The sequence below is a fragment of the Globicephala melas genome, chromosome 8, assembly GCF_963455315.2.
Source record: "Globicephala melas chromosome 8, mGloMel1.2, whole genome shotgun sequence".
NCBI lineage: Eukaryota > Metazoa > Chordata > Mammalia > Artiodactyla > Delphinidae > Globicephala > Globicephala melas.
Window position 1 is genome coordinate 37,490,845 of NC_083321.1, and position 19,310 is coordinate 37,510,154.

The 19,310-nt window shown below is 38.9% G+C and overlaps 1 protein-coding gene across 3 annotated transcripts in view; it reads left to right on the forward strand.

Annotated features, from left to right (window-relative positions):
- Positions 1–19,310, forward strand: part of HPS5 (HPS5 biogenesis of lysosomal organelles complex 2 subunit 2) — a 44,979-nt gene that overhangs the window by 4,671 nt on the left and 20,998 nt on the right. Inside the window, exons 1-14 of one of the 3 annotated variants that reach the window (XM_030864933.3) lie at positions 241–260; positions 881–1,044; positions 2,761–2,871; positions 3,045–3,109; positions 3,570–3,762; positions 5,106–5,239; positions 8,762–8,974; positions 9,283–9,354; positions 13,231–13,319; positions 14,347–14,525; positions 15,287–15,445; positions 16,040–16,226; positions 16,901–17,024; positions 18,057–18,206. In XM_030864933.3, the coding sequence (XP_030720793.2) occupies positions 937–1,044; positions 2,761–2,871; positions 3,045–3,109; positions 3,570–3,762; positions 5,106–5,239; positions 8,762–8,974; positions 9,283–9,354; positions 13,231–13,319; positions 14,347–14,525; positions 15,287–15,445; positions 16,040–16,226; positions 16,901–17,024; positions 18,057–18,206 (1,784 nt within the window). In that variant the 5' untranslated portion in view covers positions 241–260; positions 881–936. Of the gene's footprint in view, positions 1–240; positions 261–761; positions 853–880; positions 1,045–2,760; positions 2,872–3,044; positions 3,110–3,569; positions 3,763–5,105; positions 5,240–8,761; positions 8,975–9,282; positions 9,355–13,230; positions 13,320–14,346; positions 14,526–15,286; positions 15,446–16,039; positions 16,227–16,900; positions 17,025–18,056; positions 18,207–19,310 lie in introns of those variants that run through there. The other 2 variants (XM_060303442.1, XM_030864931.2) reach the window with 2 other exon arrangements.

The following is a 19,310-nucleotide window of genomic DNA, read 5'->3' on the forward strand; positions in this document are numbered from 1 at the left end:
TATTTGTTGAATAAATGAGTGAGTGAATACATGTGTTTCTGGAAAAAAAAATTAAAACCACAAAGTATAAATTAAAAACAATTAAGCATAAACAGTTGTTTCTGAATTTTTTTGTAGTATTTGTTTTTTATTCTCAATTTGGTAGGCAACAAAGGATTGAGGAAAAGTTAAAATTAATGGATAGAATTTTCTTAAACTCTGCTTTCTTCTGGAAACTGGTATAATTTGACAAAAATGTACACTTGAGAGTTGTTGAACAGGTAAGAACTCTTGTGTTAGTTTACAAAGTCTTCACTGGGTAGTTGGCATTTGCTACCTTGTATTCTTATTTCTATTCTTTCCTATCAGGCCTCTTATTGAAGCTCTTATTCGTCTTTCTGCCTAATTCCCCACACCTGACTTTTCACTTATTCACAGGTTGGAGAAAGCTATCCAGAGGCCCTTTCCTATTAAGCACGGTTAAAATGTGGGCTGATAACCATTGAATTTAACAAGAGACTTAAAAGCAGAAGATTTACAGCTCAAAGAATTGCAGCTGGAGGTGCTATTTTACCACAGAGGAGCTTGACAAAATTTCCCCTTATATCCTGCAAGCGTCTATTCTATCTGTTCACACTGTTAGGTAAATAGAATGGGATAGGATTGTGGAGGGCCTTGAGAATCTGGATTTCGTTCTGTGAGAGTTTTAGGAGTCAGGGAATAATCAGTACAAGCTGATGGTCACTTATAATGTCACCTGCGTGTGTTTTCTTTCCACCTAGATGCCAAGGAGCTCCAGAATAGGGATCCTTGTCCCTTTCGCATGTTTCCCTGTTTTCTCCACCTGTTCATTAAATGCTTGCTGAAGGAGTGGTGAGCTTCTTAAATTATATTTTTGCAGGTTTTATTCAGGAATACTGTGCCTATCCCTCAACGTAGTTTCATCTTTCTGGGTAAATGACTTTCGTGCCAGTGATACCAGAGTCTTACAACCATGTTCTTGCAGAATTTGAGTCTCTGGATCCATTACTTTCAGCCCTGAGGCTGGACTCCGCTCGTCTAAAGGTGATTTTCGTGATCCTTATATCAGTTTTATTTTCACGTTCATATTTTTGTGTGCTCTCGGTTACGTGCCCCTCCGACCCCGTTCTTTATGTTTTATAGACTCTTGGGTGTTCTTACCTGTGCTAGTAATACCTCACATAGCAGTAGTATGTTCATAGTGCTTTCTTGATTTATTTTTCAAGCAATCTTTGAATTCTTCTTTCCCATCCTTGGAAACTATGATATAGATTACTGAATTTTCCCGCCTCTAATCTTGCTGTCTTCTCTCAGAAAGTAATGTATTCAATTGAAAATAAAATAGTATAAATGAGTATACCCCATTGCATTTTGAGCAACACAAACCATTGCTATTAAACTAAGTTTGTTCCAAAACAAGGAGTTTGATGTACCCCCTCTGTTTTAGGGAACAGAGCTAAAAATTAGCTTTACAAAGTTAGCTAAAAATTAGCTCTGTGGGAAGGAGTATGTGCTTCCCTCGAACCTTGAATTCATTTGATAAACTCAGGAATGACATGGTAAAGAACAGTTTCATAACCAATTCCAAAATAATTTCATTCTTATCCTTTTGTTCCCACCCCAAAGCACCTTTCTAGCCTCTGAGCAAAGGGAGAATAGGAAGTAATAGGCAAAGTAATATGGACAACAATCATGAGGGTTGATATCAGACGTTTTTTAGCTGCAAGTTACAGAAAACCTTCTCAATAATATCTTAAGCAGTAAAGGTGTTTATAACCTGGTTGGAGGTTATCGTTTCTGGGTTTAGTGTAGTGGCCTTTGATATTCCTTAGGACCCAGGCTCTCCATCTTTCCTGTTCTACCATCATCTGTATATTGACTGTTGGTCACAGTTGCAAGATAAGTGTCCTGGCTCCAGTCTTAATGTCTCCATTAGCATCTCAAGCAAGAAAGAGGTGGCCGAGGACAAAGGCTTTTTTCTCTTCAGCTTCGGCCATTCATCTGGGAGGGCAAAGCTTTCCGGGAAGCCCCAGTAGGGCTTAGTCTTAGTAGCTGGATTTGAGTCACAGGGCTCCCCCTAGCTGCAAAAGAAACTGGGTAAGTGAAGATTTAGGTTTTCCAGCTTCTGCGGTAGAAAGCAACAAGTTCGAAGAGGATTGGGAATTCCTGTTCGTTCACCAACCAATAATTTTTGTCACAGGGTATTGGGCACAGCCTGGCCACTGCTTTCTCTGGTGGGTAAGGAGAAGAATCAGTAGGCTGAAGGTGCGGGGAGATGTAATAGTACACTGACTTGCATTTGTGTCCTCTGCAGTCTCACTTGCTCTCAAAACTGTGGACATTTTGTGCTGATTATACAGACGAGAAGTGATTTATGTGAGCAGGTGATTAAAGTGGTTGCTTTATCCCATAGAGACTTACTTGATCTTCCATCATTGTAGTCAGTATTGGAATGAGCTAGCTGAATTGCACAGAAGATGAATGGGCTAGTAACTGGCTTTTGCCAAGGGAAAATTACTCATTTATACAATTGAGCCTATTCAGCAATTTTGAGATTCAATTAAAAATTTAAAACCAAAATGTTCTTTCTTCTGTATCTTTCACTATCTAGAATAAGAGCTTGAGTGCCATTATGTGGTGTCTAACTGGGCGGGTGCGGGGAGGAACCTGACACAGATCCTCAGTATTTATTTCCAGTACATAGTTTATTTGTTAAATGACTGTGACAGTTTCACACTTGTCTGTTGCCATGTTTTTTAGTGCACGAGCATAGCTGTGTCTCGAAAATGGTTGGCTTTGGGCAGTTCAGGAGGAGGACTCAATCTCATTCAGAAAGAAGGATGGAAGCACAGGCTTTTTCTTTCGCACAGGGTAAGATTAAGGGTAGCCCTGTCATGTACCATCCGGAGTATCTTTCATAAATTTGAATTTCTCCATTATCAATGATCATTTGGACTAAAAGAAGAAGGTAAAACTTGAGATTTAAAAGTAAAAAATTACCCATTTTTGAGGAGCTGCCTAATATTTTTCCTTTTGTGCTCTAGGAAGGTACAATTTCTCAGGTCGCCTGTTGTTTACATGATGATGATTATGTTGCTGTGGCTACCAGGTAAGAAACTGTTCTAAAACTGTCTGATCTTTTCCAAATGCATTTGAAGCTGACAAATGTAGTTGTGTGTTTGTTAGGGTGACCAGCCATCCCAGTGTGCCTGGGCCTGACCCTGTTTTAGCACTGAAAGTCCCGTGTCTTAGGAAACCTCTTAGATGCAAGCAAACCAGGATGGACACTTGGTCACCCTAGGGTCTGTGGAAAACACTAATATGAGGCAACAACATTTCTGTGACCTTAAAAGAGAAAGGTAACAGGGATAATTTAGAACATCTAAGTTCTCCTATTATATTGGATTGGTGGACTAAAGCAAGGAAATTAATACCTTGGCTTTCTACTTCCTCTTTTCTGAAGAATAAGAATTTGCTTATATATTTAACATAGTTGATATTGTGATGCATTGAAATTGTACCTTTTTCACCATTGCCAAAAATTTGCTTTTGTGTCTCAATACTTGCAGTCAAGGTCTTGTAGTTGTTTGGGAATTAAATCAAGAGCGTCGTGGGAAACCAGAACGAATTTATGTGTCTTCAGAACACAAAGGCCGAAAAGTTACAGCTCTCTGTTGGGATACAGCTATTCTTAGAGTTTTTATAGGTGATCATATGGGGAAAGTTTCTGCCATCAAACTCAACACTTCTAAACAAGCAAAGGTGAGAACCAGTCCAGTTCTTTGTGTATGTAGGTGAGATATAAGGTGTTGTCTCGCAGAATTTCAATTAAAGGACACAATTTGACCTACTGTATCTCTTGGGGACTGATCTAGAGCCCAGACTATGAATTTTGAGAAGACTTGTTTGCATGTAGTGCATATGGTACCCTGGTTTAGCTTGACACTGTTACAGAATGGCTTCTGTGAGCTAACTTCAGTAATTTGCAGTTGTCTATTATATTACTCCATAATTCACCTTCATGGCTCATTTAAGTAAAGCATCCTTTAATACTAGGCTGTTAAGAAAGAAAAGATGGCTGGACTTCGCGGGCGATTCAGTGGTTAAGACTGCGTGATCCCAATGCAGGGATCACAGGTTCGATCCCTGGTCGGGGAACTAAGATCCTGCATACCACATGGCGCAGCCAAAAAAAAAAAAAAGGAAAGAAAGAAAAAAGAAAAGATGCCTGTTTATTAGTTGTGTGAATAAAATGGCAAACATAGAAATGGTACCAATTGCCCAGGGTCCTATTCTCCTGGTCCCTGGTTAGAAGAAACTCATGGGTCTAGGTATATTTTCTCAGGATGGATGTAACTTGTGAATGGAATCTTAAAGACATCTCCTGGATTACGCTAAGCAGTGTGGTTCCCCAGGCTTCCTGCCACAGTTGTTGGAGTAGAAAAGTTGAGTCTCAAGTTATCCTAACAGAATGCTCCAGTCTGTCATTAAGGCAGAGCCAGCCTGCTCCTCGCTGTCCCTCTCCTCCAAAGCTATGATATCAGAAATGGGGGACTTGTCTCTCATTGGCTTATTTGCATGTAGGATCCTGGTAGAGAAGAAGAGATCTAACTACTATTGGCTAAGTTATTTTAATTAACACATCAGAATATTCTTGATGTATTAATTAAATATTCATGATGACCCATCAAGGTTACTACTTGATTCCTAACATATTTTTGATATACAGTTGGAATTCTACACTTATTACAGCTCTAATTTGTCTTTTTTCCAAAGGGAGAAGTACTGTCTACAGGTGAAAAATTGTCTCACGTATTCTAAAACTTGCTTCATCTTTTTCTTCCCAACTTCTAAGAATAGATAATCACAAACAGAGCCTTAAGAATTCTCTTCTGCAGTTATGTAGCAAATTATTTCACAAAACTTAAATGAGCAAAACTTGATATTCTAACAGGCAAATTAATTTTGGCCCATTTAAAGTTTTTATTTTGCTGTCTAAGCTGTTTTCATGTAAAAGCACATAATCCCCTTCTCTCTAAAGAGAAGGGAATTATGTGTATACGTAAAGATAAATAAACTTTATTTCCTTGTCACATCCCCTTTAGGCGGCTGCTGCCTTTGTGATGTTTCCTGTTCACACAATAACAACAGTTGACTCCTGTGTTGTCCAGTTAGATTATTTGGATGGAAGATTACTTATATCTTCACTTACTCGATGCTTCTTATGTGATACTGAGAGGTATATTGACTAACCATGAGTCATTGGAAATACAGAATTTTAGTCCCGGAAAGAAGTCATCCCGCCCAAACCCCTAAATTCAGTTATACAGATATTAATAAGGAACCACCTGTGTGCAAGCTGATGTTAGTGATTAGAGAGGAGGTAGAGGACAGTGACATAGTCCAGTGGGTGACTAAGAAAAATATTCAGTTAACTCTACCAAGAAGCCTGGTCTAAGTGTCATGAGGGAAGACCGAACAGAGGCCTGTTTCTATATGGGGAATTGGGAAGTCTTCCTTGATTGAGTTTGTTGTTGTTGAAATTTGTTGTGTATTTAATAGAATTTTACTATAGGGTAAAATTGGATGAAAAATAAGAACTTTATGAAGCTGACAGATATTTAATGAAATCTCAACAGTGGAACCAAAGGTCCAATGAATGGCAAAGGAGTATATTGGCGGTAGCTGTAAAATACCAGAACAGAATAGGAAATGGTTTGAAAAAAATGTTGTGTATTGCTGTGTTTAAGTTCTTCAGCCATTCTCACCACAGGGAAATATTCACTGGGCATTTTTTTCCCCCTCCATTGGCCCTGTCCAGCTACGATATTCCTCAGGACCCAGCCCTTCTGTTAAAAATTTATTGTGGAGAATTTTGAGCACACACAAAGGAAGAGAGAATTGCATAATAAACCACTGTGAGCCCACTAGCCAGCTTCAGTAATTTGTTGAGGATATTTAATAGGCGAAGTTTGAAGGAAGAGAGGTAAGAGGGGATAGGATATTCTAGCAGGAAGGAACAGCGTCTTGGGGAGAAGTAAGAAAGAATTAGGCATATTTTAAAACGTGTCCTCTGGCTTGAGTAGGGGAGTCGTGGGAGATCACGTTGGTAAATTAGCACCACATGGAGAGTGACAGTCTTAAATGTCACACTAATTAAGTATGTGGGTTCTCAGATCATTTTAAGAAAGTGTACATGTAGAAAATCAGGGTTTGGAAATTGATTCCCTTAGAACTATCAAGGATTGGAAACTTCTTATGTTTTTCCAGGGGTTCTTGTATCTCAGTTAGAAGACTGCTATTCTAGAAAGTAGGAGACTGGACTCCAAAAGTTTTGAAGGAATGTATGTTGACTGTCAGGGTTAGTAGAGGGAAGGATGAGGAGAGGATGCACTTTTTAAAAATTTTCTTGGGATGAGAAAGGTATGTGGGAAGGAGACCAGTAATAGTAGGTTGCCGATGTCTGGCATCAGAGAACGTAGCTGTACAGCAGAGGGGCAAGGCTTTGAGATGCGAAGGATCAGTTTACCTGGAATTAGTAGGAAGGATGGTGTACTTGGTTCTGACTTATTTCAGACTAGATCGGTGATGAAGTTAGACTTACAGAACTGGAGATCATGTAGTGTCACTCTTTCATTTTTGCAGATCAGAAAGCCTAGTGAGTGATAGAGCTTGCCTCACATCATGCAGCTGGGAGGAGGCAGACTAGAATCTTTCTGTCTTGATTTTGTGCCTTTCCTGTTACCTCTAGTATATTCTTTGACATTGGACCTTTGGCCATTAAATCCATCCTTGAGATTTTGGTAAAATATTTGTTAGCTTCACAAATTTCTCAAATATTCTTCATCTATAGGTTTTCGAGTTTACCAAACAGCCCAATTCAGAAATTTGGCTGAAATTCTGACAAATGGTCAAAACACTGCATTGAATGAACACCTTATTGGGGTTGTTTTGAGAATCTAGTCAAATGGTATAAAGAGCTAACTAAGTGGAGGCTTATTCTTCCCTGTGTGCAGTACAGTTGCTAATCATTTATGCTCCCATTTTACAGGATTGTGGCTAGAGTTGGTTATGAGAATAACTAACTGCAAAAATAACATGTTTTAGAAATGCCTACTTTGTTAGCTAGAATTCAGTTTGGGGGTACATGGATAGGACAATAATTGAAAATTTTTATGTATGTTTTAAGTTTTGTTTCAAGGTATATTCCCTTCCAAACAAAGAAGCATTTTTCTTTTTTAAACAAAGGCTCCTAATAACTAACGGAAGTGAGGTATGAGTTTGCTTTTCCTGCTACTTTCTGTCAGTATTGTTAATGAACAGGGTGGATCCCAGGAGGAAATAGAACAAACAGAAACAAAGAATTATGTTGTAGTAGAGAGAACATTGGATAAGGGAGCCTGACAATATGGTTTCAAGTTCTAGTTCTGCCACTTCTTAAACCTTGCCAAATGTCAGTTTCCCCATCCAGAATGTAGAGGTAGTTTTAAGGATTAACTAAGATAATGTATAGGAAATACCTAGCCTTGTGCCTGTCACATGTCATTTGAAAATGTGGAAAGCAAGATTAATGAGCATGCAAATGAGAATGAGTTGACTGTATTGGTTTACTCAGGAAATATTTATTGCACGCCTCTGAATTAGTAGCACTGTTGTTAAGCACCATAGAGGATGTGAAATAAGCAAGAAATATATTTTATTTCCCAAATAAGGAACATAGGTAATAAAACCGTAACTTCTTGTATTGCTCTGTATACATTTTAAAGCACTTTCACATCCATATTCTTCTAGTAAAGCTGATGTTATATTTTATTCATAAAGCAAATAAGTACAGGGATATTTATTGAATTATCTAAAGTCATGTAGGAAGTTCATGCTAGAGACCATATCAGGCCATTGTCCAAATAAACAGTTTGAGTATATGGAGCACAAAGGGCACTGAGTGCTTTCCGTGGGCCAGCTACTGTGCTGTGCACTGGGAGTTCAGCTAAAGAGGAAAAAGAAATGACGTTTGTCCTGAAGAAAGTCATAATCTACTGTTCAAATAGACACAACTACCATATGTAACGTGGTGAATGCTTTGAAAACATAGCATGGGAAGCATATCCTTCTGCTTATAGGAGTCAAGGAAGTCTGTCAGAGGAGGAATGGTGGAGTTAATTATGAAGAATAAGTAAAGGAGTGTTTGGAAAGAGATATCCTCATTCTCACCTTCCATGTTCTCAGGCAGTTTTGTATATGCAGTTCTTTTATATATCTAGCTCAGGTAACCCTCAGGGAACAGAATGTTCCAAGGTACAGCCTTTCAGAAGGACTTAGCATTTTGAGGAAAGAGTGAGGCATTTATTGGGTATATGTGGCCGAGGAGTGGCCTGGAGACAGGGCAGATCAGTAGCCTCCATGGAGTGGCCAAAGAACAAGGTGATTTGGAAAGCAGTCAGTAGGATTTAAGGATGTAGGAAATGGTTCGGTAGCACTTACTTTTTAGTTTTGAAAAGAGCGTTCACATTCTGTGGATAATAAACTGAGTACTAACTTGAAGTCATTTGCTTTCTGTAACAGAAATAGTTAATGGCAAATCAGAGCTAGAACCCTATTTTGACCTTTCCATTCTGTTGTTCTTTCCAGTAAATTGCTAATATGAGGAGAGAGGGGACATTGTAGGTGGGGTTATTATGGCCATGCCGATATGTAGTGCCATTGCTTTTGACTTTTTTGTGAGTAAACATGCTTTCTCTTTTCTGCGGGGGTCGGGTATTAGAGAAAAATTTTGGAAAATTGGAAACAAGGAAAGAGATGGAGAATACGGAGCTTGTTTCTTCCCTGGAAGATGTTCTGCCAGCCAGCAGCCCCTAATATACTGTGCCCGCCCTGGCTCCAGGATGTGGGAAGTGAACTTTGATGGAGAAGTTATAAGTACACATCAGTTTAAGAAACTCCTCTCATCACCACCTCTTCCTGTGATTAATCTAAGGTAATGATTTGTATGGCCAGTAGGGAGTATTTGAGGAACTTACAGGGAGGGTTTGGTTTGAAACCTCTGATATTCTGCATGAGTTAAAGATTTTATCATGCCTTTTAAGAGTGAAGTAGAATTTTTATTAAAAGATTCAGAGAAACCAAAAAGTCTTTAATCAATTATCTTTCATATGCTTAAAGCAAATTCAATAAGGGTAAATGCAATTAGGCTCTTGAATTTGTTTTGGAGGCAGAAATTTTCCTATATAGGGAAAAAGATACTTTTATATTTTGATTAAATCATTAATCATGTTTACTTCCTAGATCAGAACCTCAGTATGATCATACGGTTGGATCCTCCCAGTCTTTGTCTTTCCCCAAACTCTTACATCTTAGGTAAGTTTCTCCCTTCGATCCTTTAAAAAAAAAATGAACACTTAACTTTTCCTCTTTGTTTCTTGTTCAAGGTAGTTAGCTTTTCAAGTTTGTTTTTGTACTAAATCATTTTTAGAAAATTAGGAAATGACTGTGTTATGTGAAGTGTTCTACGTATAAGAGGAATGAAAAAAAGCATAGAAATATGCTTCCCTTTCTGTTTTGAACTGGCCTAAACCAGTTGGACACTTCACAGTTGTTGAGAACTTTTGACAAATTAGAGCTCAGAGCTGTAGATACACATTCTTTCATAACCTCCTCTCCCTAGTGGAATATTCCAGTGAAAGCAAGTCTCAGACTGAAGTCTGCTGCATATGTATGTTTCTTAGTAGGCAGGCACAAAAGTAGTTGTAGAACTTGTTCTTGTAAGCTTGGTGAAATTTCAGCTCTCTATTCTTCAGGTACTTTGCATGAAAGATCTGCTCAAGGTGGATCCAGCCAGCCATATTTTAACATCTGAGTTCAGCTAGCCTTCTAGTTGGATTAGGTACAAAAAAGTCCACTATTAAGTGGCAGCACAGAGTGCCACTTAAAGCTATCAACTGCTGGGCTTGCCAGTTCTTACAGCTTGTTCTACAAGCATGGGCATGCCAGTGTATGATTTCCAGTCAATCTGTGTGTCTTGAACCCTTCTTATTTCAACAGCAGAATATTATTTCTAATATCTCTTAAGCTAATTAATAAGATCCCTAATGCAGATTCAGAGAATGTTATTTAGAGCTGGTATAGGGTACTCTGGAGCTTGGCTCCTGATCGAGTTCTTTCAAAGGCTAACTAACCGTGCTTTGAATGTAATTTTAAAAAACACTTGAAATGTTAACTAACTGCCCCTAACTAACGTATGTATGCCACACTACCTATAATGCAATATTTGAAAATAAATTATAAACAGTATAACTCTTTCACAAGTCCATAATTCATCCTAAAAGTTATGGGAGAAAGACCACTATTTACTTGCCCATAGTTAGATAAAGCATATTAAAAACTCTTTCTTTATGGCACTTATCACAGTTTATAATTACATATTCAAACAGTATTTATGCCTCTCTTACTCCTAGACAGTAAGGCCCTTGAGGGCATCATGTCTGTTTTGTTCACTGTGTTATTCTCAGTGTTTGGCGTAAAGCCTAGCACATCATAGACACTTAACATTTGTTGGCTATGGTGTGATATGTGGGGTGTGGGGAAGTCCCCTACCCAAGAGTATGTTTTCTAATGGCAAGGCCAGTCTGCTTGGTTCTCCTGGTAGTGTTTTTCCTTTGAGTGAAACTATTTAAAGCTCCCATACAAGTTCTTGCCATAGCATTCAAAGCCCTGCATGATCTGGCTCTGCCTACTCCTCAGCTTAAGGAATAATTAATGCCACTTTGAAGCTTTTCCTGACTCCTCCAGTGACTCCCGTTAGACACTTATTCCCTTGCACTGTTGTCACATCTTGTTCATTTCTCTGTCACCACCCTGTTTCACTGTCCTATGAATATCCATCCCAGGACCAGATTGTCAACTCCTTTGCTATGGGCACAGTGCTAGGCACATAGAAGGTTCTCAAATAATGGCTAAATTAAAGAGTTTCACAAAGATTTTTTTGAAAAAACATTAGTTATACAGGGCTTTTCTTTACTTTTTTTCCCATGTGTACACTTGTGTTTTGGTAACCTTCACTGTTACACCCACAAGTTCTACGGGGAAGCAAATTTGTATGCCTCATTTTCTTTGGGGTACACTGATGTCACTTTCTCTCCCTTAACTTTTTAAACAATGTTGTTAGGCTTGTGTCCCTGTCTGTTTATTATCAGTGAAGGGGAAGGGGATGAGGGATGTGTAAATTACCAAGTCTCAGCTCTGATATTAGTCCCCCCCACCCCCCACCTATTCTTAAGGAATCTTTCCAAGCTGCATGTCAAGTTCAGTGTCAAAATCCTGATCCTGTGTCTCTTTATTCAGGGATCTTCTGGCCTCTGGGGTTTTTTTCCCCTCTGGCTCCTAAAGGCAGCCTTCCAATTTTACTTATTTTGGACTAGGATTCTGACGATTTCTTCCTTCTTTGTGACAAAGATTACTTTCCCATAGGGACAGTGATCTGATCTTATATTGGCAAAATGTTTAACATTTGTGTGAGGACCGAATTCCCGTTAAATATCGCCCTTAGTTTCATCGCCACATGTTACCTTTTTTAGTACTCTTGGAGGCATAAACTTAAAAAAAAGTCCCTGTTCTCAAGATTATAGTTCGTTGGAGAGATGTAGTTTATTTCTAGAAAATGTTTAACAACAATAAAAAGTAAGAGTTGTGACAGTGCAATACATGATTAAGTGCCGTTTGAGCGGGGTTGATGAGAAATAGGTTGCGTGCAGGAGGGAGAGTGCTGAGGGCTGTCGGGGAGGATTTCAAAGGGCAGTAGAACTGCTGCTGATGCTTAAGTGGTGACTAGAATGAAACTGTTATATATGGGGAATGCTCTGACTGGGGATTACCAGTGGTGTATAAAAAAATAATAGCAGCCTCGAGAGAGTAAATGAGATATATGAGCAAAGGAGTATAGAAGGAGATGAGCAGAGATGGAGAGTACCAGAGGACTGGAAAGGAAGGTGGACCAAGAAGTAGTGTCCAGAGTCTAGGAAGGCGAGATTCAGGAAGGAAGGAACAGTCTGCAGAGTTGGCCTCTGCTTGGGGATCAAGAAGGAAAATGAGAAAGTAGGTTATTGGGTTTGGCATGTAGGAGATCTGTGACTTTCCAAGAATGTAGTTAAGTGGAATGATCAGGATTCCAGATAACAGTGGGTGGGTCAGTGAGGATAAATGAGGGTAGAAGTAGCTTCTGTGAGGTATGGAGAAAAAAGTCCAGGTTTTGGAGCCAGACAGTCCTTGGTATAAATTCTGACTCTTCCGTATTCATACTGAATGGGCTTCAACATGTTATTTATCTCTCTGGACTTCAGTTTTTCTTTTTTGTAAAATAGGGATAACACTCCTATCTTGATGAGATGCTACAAGGTTAGATAATATTGGTATAGCCTTTAATGAAAAAAATAAACTCCCATAGTTGACTGGTAGTTTTCAACCTTTTATTGCCCACATACAACTAAGGACATCAAAATATTACCCTCCCTGGGACTTCACTGGTGGTGCAGTGATTAAGGGTCCGCCCGCCAAGTCAGAGGACACGTTCGAGCCCTGGTCCAGGAAGATCCCACATGCCAGGGGGCAACTAAGCCCGTGCGCCACAACTACTGAGCTTGCGCTGTAGGGCCCGAGAGCCACAACTAATGAAGCCCGTGGGCCTAGAGCCCGTGCTCCTCAACAAGAGAAGCCACTGCAACGAGAAGCCCACACACCACAACGAAGAGTAGCCCCTGCTCGCCGCAACTAGAGAAAGCCTGCGCACAGCAACAAAGACCCAATGAAGCCCAAAACAAATAAATAAATAAACACATTTAAAAATATATATATATTATCCTCCCTAAAAGTGGCTCACTAGAGCAGTGATTGGTGGTTAGATGTGATGTTTAGTCTTTGTTTTAGATGTCATACCAGATATGGGAAGTTTAGATACTTTAATAAATGTCAGATAAGATACCAGCCTTTTATTTTTCTAGAAGATATTTCGTGTATCTGAATTTTTCCCACTTTGGTGTCATATTATGCTATCTTTTACTGGCTTGTTGTTACAGACAGAAAAGAGGTGGTAGGATGTAATTGGCTGGATCAACTGTTGCTTTCTTTGTACAGGCTGATTTTGCTTTAATAGCTAGAGTGAGGGTCTGAAATCAGGGAATTATAAACTTCTGATTCCGAGCAAACTAGAATTCTCTTGACCTCTTCCATTTTCTCTTGCAGTGAGCACTGTGTGCTGACTTGGACAGAAAGAGGAATTTATATTTTCCTTCCTCAGAATGTTCAAGTTCTTCTTTGGAGTGAAGTCAAGGGTAATTGTGTTTTTCTTCCTATGTAATTTTTAATCGCATGCTTGTGAAAGATTTAATTATTGTAGGAGGATTCTCTTGCAGTGTAAGAAGTAGAAAATAGAATGAGGTGACATTTCTTTTAAAGATTAACTTCATAGGTGTATCCCATTATAAGATACTTACGAAGTATACATTTGTGAATCTATGTATAGTTATTTAGTTATTTTAAATACAATTTCCATTTATTCTTAAATATTAGCAACCACTGCTAAGAATTGAATGGGTTAATTTTTCCCTCTACTTACCCTGAATATTTATCCCTGTTAGAAGTCTTGCTTTAACTCCTGTTTTGTGTCTTAATAATTTAGGGTTGAAAAGTCCTTGTGGGAACAATAGCCATTTTATGTGGCTGAGGCAGAGAAAGTCAATCTCTGTATTCTTCTGGTTTAAACCAGAAATGGAGGAAGTAAATCTAGCATTTTTAACATGACTGCTCAGAGAGTGTATCCTGACTTTTGAGTCATTTTCTACTTTGTAAAAACATAAAAAAGATGAAGGAACCATTACATACTGATTTCTCGTGAATTAAGTTTCCTAAAGGTGTCCCGTGAAAACTAGTTTTTTAGGTCATTTCATGGTATTCTGCCAAGACAGGTGTTTTTTCACGAACAGTTTGTTGATTTACATACTGCACTGAAATCTGTTACTGGTATCAGATTTGTAACTCAGAAATGTGATAGTCTGGCCTCCGAAGTGCCCCCTTTTAAAGTCCCAATTTCTTTTCACAAAACATAGCATTTTTAAAAACAGGATTTTAGATCAGAGAGATGTTTCTTTCTCTGTCTCTTTTATTCTTGATCTTTTTTAAAAGAATAGTGTCTAAGATATGATTTCTTCATTGAAATGCAAGTATAAAAATAGAGGTGAAATTCAATCAAGCCAAACCCTGTATAGAAAATGAATCTATTAGAATAATTTCAGCCATCGCAAAAATGGAAAAGGAGTACTTGGTTAATGTCCTGTGTGTTCACCCCTGTGGTTTTTGTAGATATTCAGGATGTGGCTGTCTGTAAGAATGAGCTGTTCTGTTTGCACCTAAATGGGAAGGTCTCCCATCTTTCCCTGTTATCTGTGGAACGTTGTGTGGAACGCCTGCTAAGGAGAGGCCTGTGGAACCTGGCTGCTCAAACTTGCTGTCTTTTCCAGAATTCCGTCATTGCCAGCAGAGTGAGTCAGAAAGCTTACATGTTCATCTGGGTTGTTAAAACCATTCTAGCTTGCAGGATTGTGCTACGCAGTTGCTTGTCTTTATTAGCCTGCTGATTAAGCAGCAGTAAATCCCCAAAGGAAACATGACAGATAAGTCTGGAGTGGGGATGGGGGTGAGAAAAACTGTACACTTTCCATTAAAAAAAATCAAATTTACCCACAAATTTATTTGAATTTCAGGCCTTGTTTTTTTTAGATGTTGGGGGTAGGAGTTTATTAATTATTTAATTATTTTTTGCTGTGTTGGGTCTTCGTTTCTGTGCGAGGGCTTTCTCTAGTTGTGGCAAGCGGGGGCCACTCTTCATCGTGGTGTGCAGGCCTCTCACTATCGCGGCCTCTCCTGTTGTGGAGCACAGGCTCCAGACACGCAGGCTCAGTAGTTGTGGCTCACAGGCCTAGTTGCTCCGCAGCATGTGGGATCCTCCCGGACCAGGGCTCGAACCTGTGTCCCCTGCATTAGCAGGCAGATTCTCAACCACTGCACCACCTGGGAAGCCCAAGGCCTTGTTTTAAGTGAAATTATTATATGTACAGTAACTCTAAATTCTTAGTTCCTAAGAGAATTCTTATTAAGTCTTTTACTAGCTTTTAACGCCCTTTTAAAGCACCTTTGAGGTTTTATGTTCTATGTAGACCTCTTTCAATGTATTGGCCATTTGAATATAGATTTAGTTACAAACAGAAAACCCTCCTATTGGTTCTACTTATCCTTTTATTAGGGAAGAAAAACTTTGACTATAGATAAATTGGAACATTTGAAATCTCAGCTGGACTTAACAACCTATGGTGATCTGATTTCCCAACTGGAAGAATTGATCTTAAAATTTGAACCTTTGGATTCAGCTTGTAGCAGTAGAAGAAGCTCCATTTCATCACATGTAGGTATTCTCACTTTTAAAAGGGTTTTGCTGTACAGTAAGGTTGTTCTACATTAGTTTGTACTCATTTACCTCTAGGATCCCAAAACTTACCTTCCTTTCCATGTTGTATATTGTTTGGGGGTGGTGGTGAAGAGGGGGCTTTCTTTCAGGTGTTGGACAACCTTATGAAGCCTTCATTTAGGTGTGTCTTAGAGCCGCATTTTGTTTTGTCATTGTTTATTATGTTCTGTTTGAAAATATACCTCATATAGCCTCCAGAGCAAGTTAAGTTACCCCTAATATGTAATTTCAGATGCTTCATGCCAGCTTGAATCTCAGTGCAGCTCAGGATTGTCTATTTAATCCTCATTCTCACATTCTCACATTCTCACAGCCAGACTTCATGGAGACCCACTAGAGAAATATGGTAGCATGATGCCATGAGCAGGTGAGAGGGACCTGGCTTCCAGGAGCCTAGACCTTGCTCACCATTTTGTTCTAATAAGCCATAATTGTCGTTAATGACTTGTTTCTTTTAGTGTTGATTTTTCTCTTAAAAAGCTATATCGTGTTATAAAAGTTTAACTTTTCTTTAATTCTTTTTCTTTTTAGGAAAGTTTCAGCATCTTGGACTCTGGTATTTATCGTATCATTAATAGTAGAAGAGGCAGTCAGTCAGATGAAGACTCTTGTTCCCTTCACAGCCAAACCCTCTCAGAAGATGAGAGACTTAAAGAATTCACCTCACATCAAGAAGAGGACCAACCAGATCAGTGTTGTGGTTCACATGGAAATGAAGGTGAGGAATGTGTCTTTTATTGGTTGCTGATGTGAAGCAGTTATTTTCTGTGACTTCTGTTTGCCAAGATTATCTCATGCATAGAGTTTTCTACAAGGTGTTAATAATTTTTATTAAGTTGTTAGACTTTCCATCCAGACCTATTGATCAGTTCACCATTAGAAGAATGGATTTATGTTTAGTTGGGGTTTTTTTCCCCTCCTGTTTAGGCTAACATTGGTAAATTACCTAATTATTATCATGCATCAAAGTGCTGGAAAGGTTAAGAAAGGAGGTCATTAACCAAGAGTGGAACGATTTTATCCTAACCAAATTATTTTCCATTCGGAATGAAAAATTACTACAGTTTTGGGGGTCATTGCCTTCACTTTTCGATGTTCAAGTACTCCTGTGACCGAACTGTTGAGATTAATAGAGACTCTAAGCTTCCTTTCTGACTTGTGGGGATTCAGGGCTAGTAGGAAAAATGAAGGTACCTGTCCAAGTGTTTTATATGTGGACCATCCCATGCTTCTTGTAAAACCTGTGTTCCACTCATTTGTATTTGGATCAGTTGTGATTTTGGTATTGAATCCTTCATTTCCTTTGCTTCATTCATTTCAGAATTTCTTTAAAGATTAAAAAACTCTTCATGTGATTAGATTTTGTTTTTTCTCCCCAATTCCATTCATCAGACAATGTTTCACACGCTTCAGTGATGTTTGAGACAGATAAGAATGAAACTTTTCTCCCCTTCGGCATTCCACTGTCATTTCGTTCTCCATCTCCTCTTGTGTCTCTTCAGGCTGTCAAGGAAAGGTAAACTCATTAGTCTTGTCATTTAATCCCACTTCTGGTTTTACTTCAGTTGTCATGTTAGGCACTTTTGCGCTGAGAATGGAAAGACATTTTAAATGAGGAAAAAGAAAGTCTCTAGATTATTCCTCATATAGCCTGTTATACGAAGCCGTTTACTTCTCATTTCAATCTTGGGGAATTTATCGTCCCTCTTTGTTTGAGTACCTGGATATTTGAGTTGTTACAAATGTGTTTTTTTCCCCCTCAGGCTGAGCAAAAGTTAAAAAATGTTTTTTCCTCATCCCTGATAGGAACAATTTCCATATATCATTAGTCATTTCTTAACTTAATCATTTCTCAGTTTGGGCTCAGAATTGAAGACTCTTCAGAAGTCTTTCTAGCTACTCCATGGGCCCAGAATTGACTTACATGAATTTATGTCCAAGTTTTTCCACTTAAACGTTTTACCATAATAGGATAAAGTCTTCATAATTATAACTTAATAATTATACAATGTGTCACTGAGTCCCTGTATTATGAATATACTAATGATTTCTGTAAAAAAAAAAAAATAAAGACATTTAAGTTTGAAAGAGAAGACTTCTGTAGCTCCTTCACTGCTAATGGGAGTTTTACTGGATACAAATTTTGCTTTTTCAAAGGATATATTGTGACAAATCAGCAGCTGAGTTTCCTGAAGAAATTCTTTGGCTAGGATGGGGCAGGTTTTCACATGGCCTTCTTTGCCTAAGTAAACAGAAACATTGCAGGCACAGCTGCAATTAAAGACCTTTTCTTTAGGATTGAATCAGAGTAGTTTAGTAAATGAAGTAAATCCTTATTATAAATTTTACATGGGCCTTATGTGAAATATGTGATTGATTAAGGAAGTTGCTATAAAGAGTCTTTCTTTATAGCAAGTAAAGAAAGACTTGCTAAGTCCAAGTTGCCTTCAGGGACTGACAGGAACATACAGAACTCAGATACTGAAATTTTCATTCTTGGCAGTAATGAGATTCTTTTCATATTAGTTTATTGGTATTTGGCTTCCAGCGTTTCTAGTTTTGTGCGTAAAACTACTGAGAAGATTGGCACCCTTCATACGAGCCCTGATCTGAAAGTGAGACCAGAACCCAGGTGTGATGAGCAGTCATGTGAAGAGGATGTGGGTCCAGTCACTTGCCCAAAGGAGGAAGACACTGAGTAAGCCATTGCAGAGAAATCTGTGTAAATTCTAGAGGATACAATTGTCGGTTTGAAGAGAGCCATAAACCATGTCGTCTTGAAGAAGACACATGTATGACTCTGTTCATTGTAGATTATTTGCATAGCTTATAAAAACTGAATACCACAGAGTAAGTGTTGGAAAATTACATCTACCCATAACAAGTCTGTTGAGACAGAATTTTAATTTAGCACCTCTTCTTCCATCTTTCCCCTGAACAACTTCCCTCACCTCCAAATCTCTTCAAACTTCTGCAATGTTAGAGAAGGAGTATTAGAGCAAGAGTAGGATGACCAAGGATATAGGCCTTGTTCTGGTTCTGCTTCTGACTAGCATGTGACGTTGGTGACGCCCTCTGGCCTGTAAGATGAGAGCATTGGCATTAATGTCGTCACGTGCCTTCCTATGGTATGCTGGTGGCATAGTCCTTATGTAGTGGAGTTGTAGCAGAGCCCTTGGTCTGGCACAATGTGAAGTATCTTGTCCATCTGGTCTCTGCCTTTTCTCATAATTCAGGGGATCTGGGCATTGGAGGCAGGCAAGCTCAGCACTCACACAGGAATTGAGATAGACCCACAGGGCCAGTGTACACTGACTGGACATTCAGATGAGAAAAAAGGTGTGTTACCCTTAGAGTAACTTAGTTATGAATCCGTATGTATATCGGGAAAAAAGTGTAGATAGTGCTGTGGCATTTAAGGCAGCCCTCAGTCTGACGTTAGCCCACCTTTCCAGGTTCATTTCCAACCACGTCTTTCTAAGCACTCTAAATTCTAGTCATGTCAGAGAAGTGGGTGTGTACACCTCACTACTTTTCTTCATGCTGTTTCTCCCACCTGCAGTATTTTCCCCCCATTTTTCCTAACGCAAATACACCTCCTCAGGAAAGCTTCTCGTGATTGCCTAGTCAGAATAATTATTCCTTTTTCTGTGCTTTCAGATCACAGTGCTTGTGCTGCTCTTTAGCATTCATTCTATTCTTTTTTATATTACAGTTGTTTTCTTGCCTTTCTTTCTGACTAGGGCTTACTCTGACTTGAACTTACTCATCTTGAAGCCATGGACCATTTTTTATACTCATC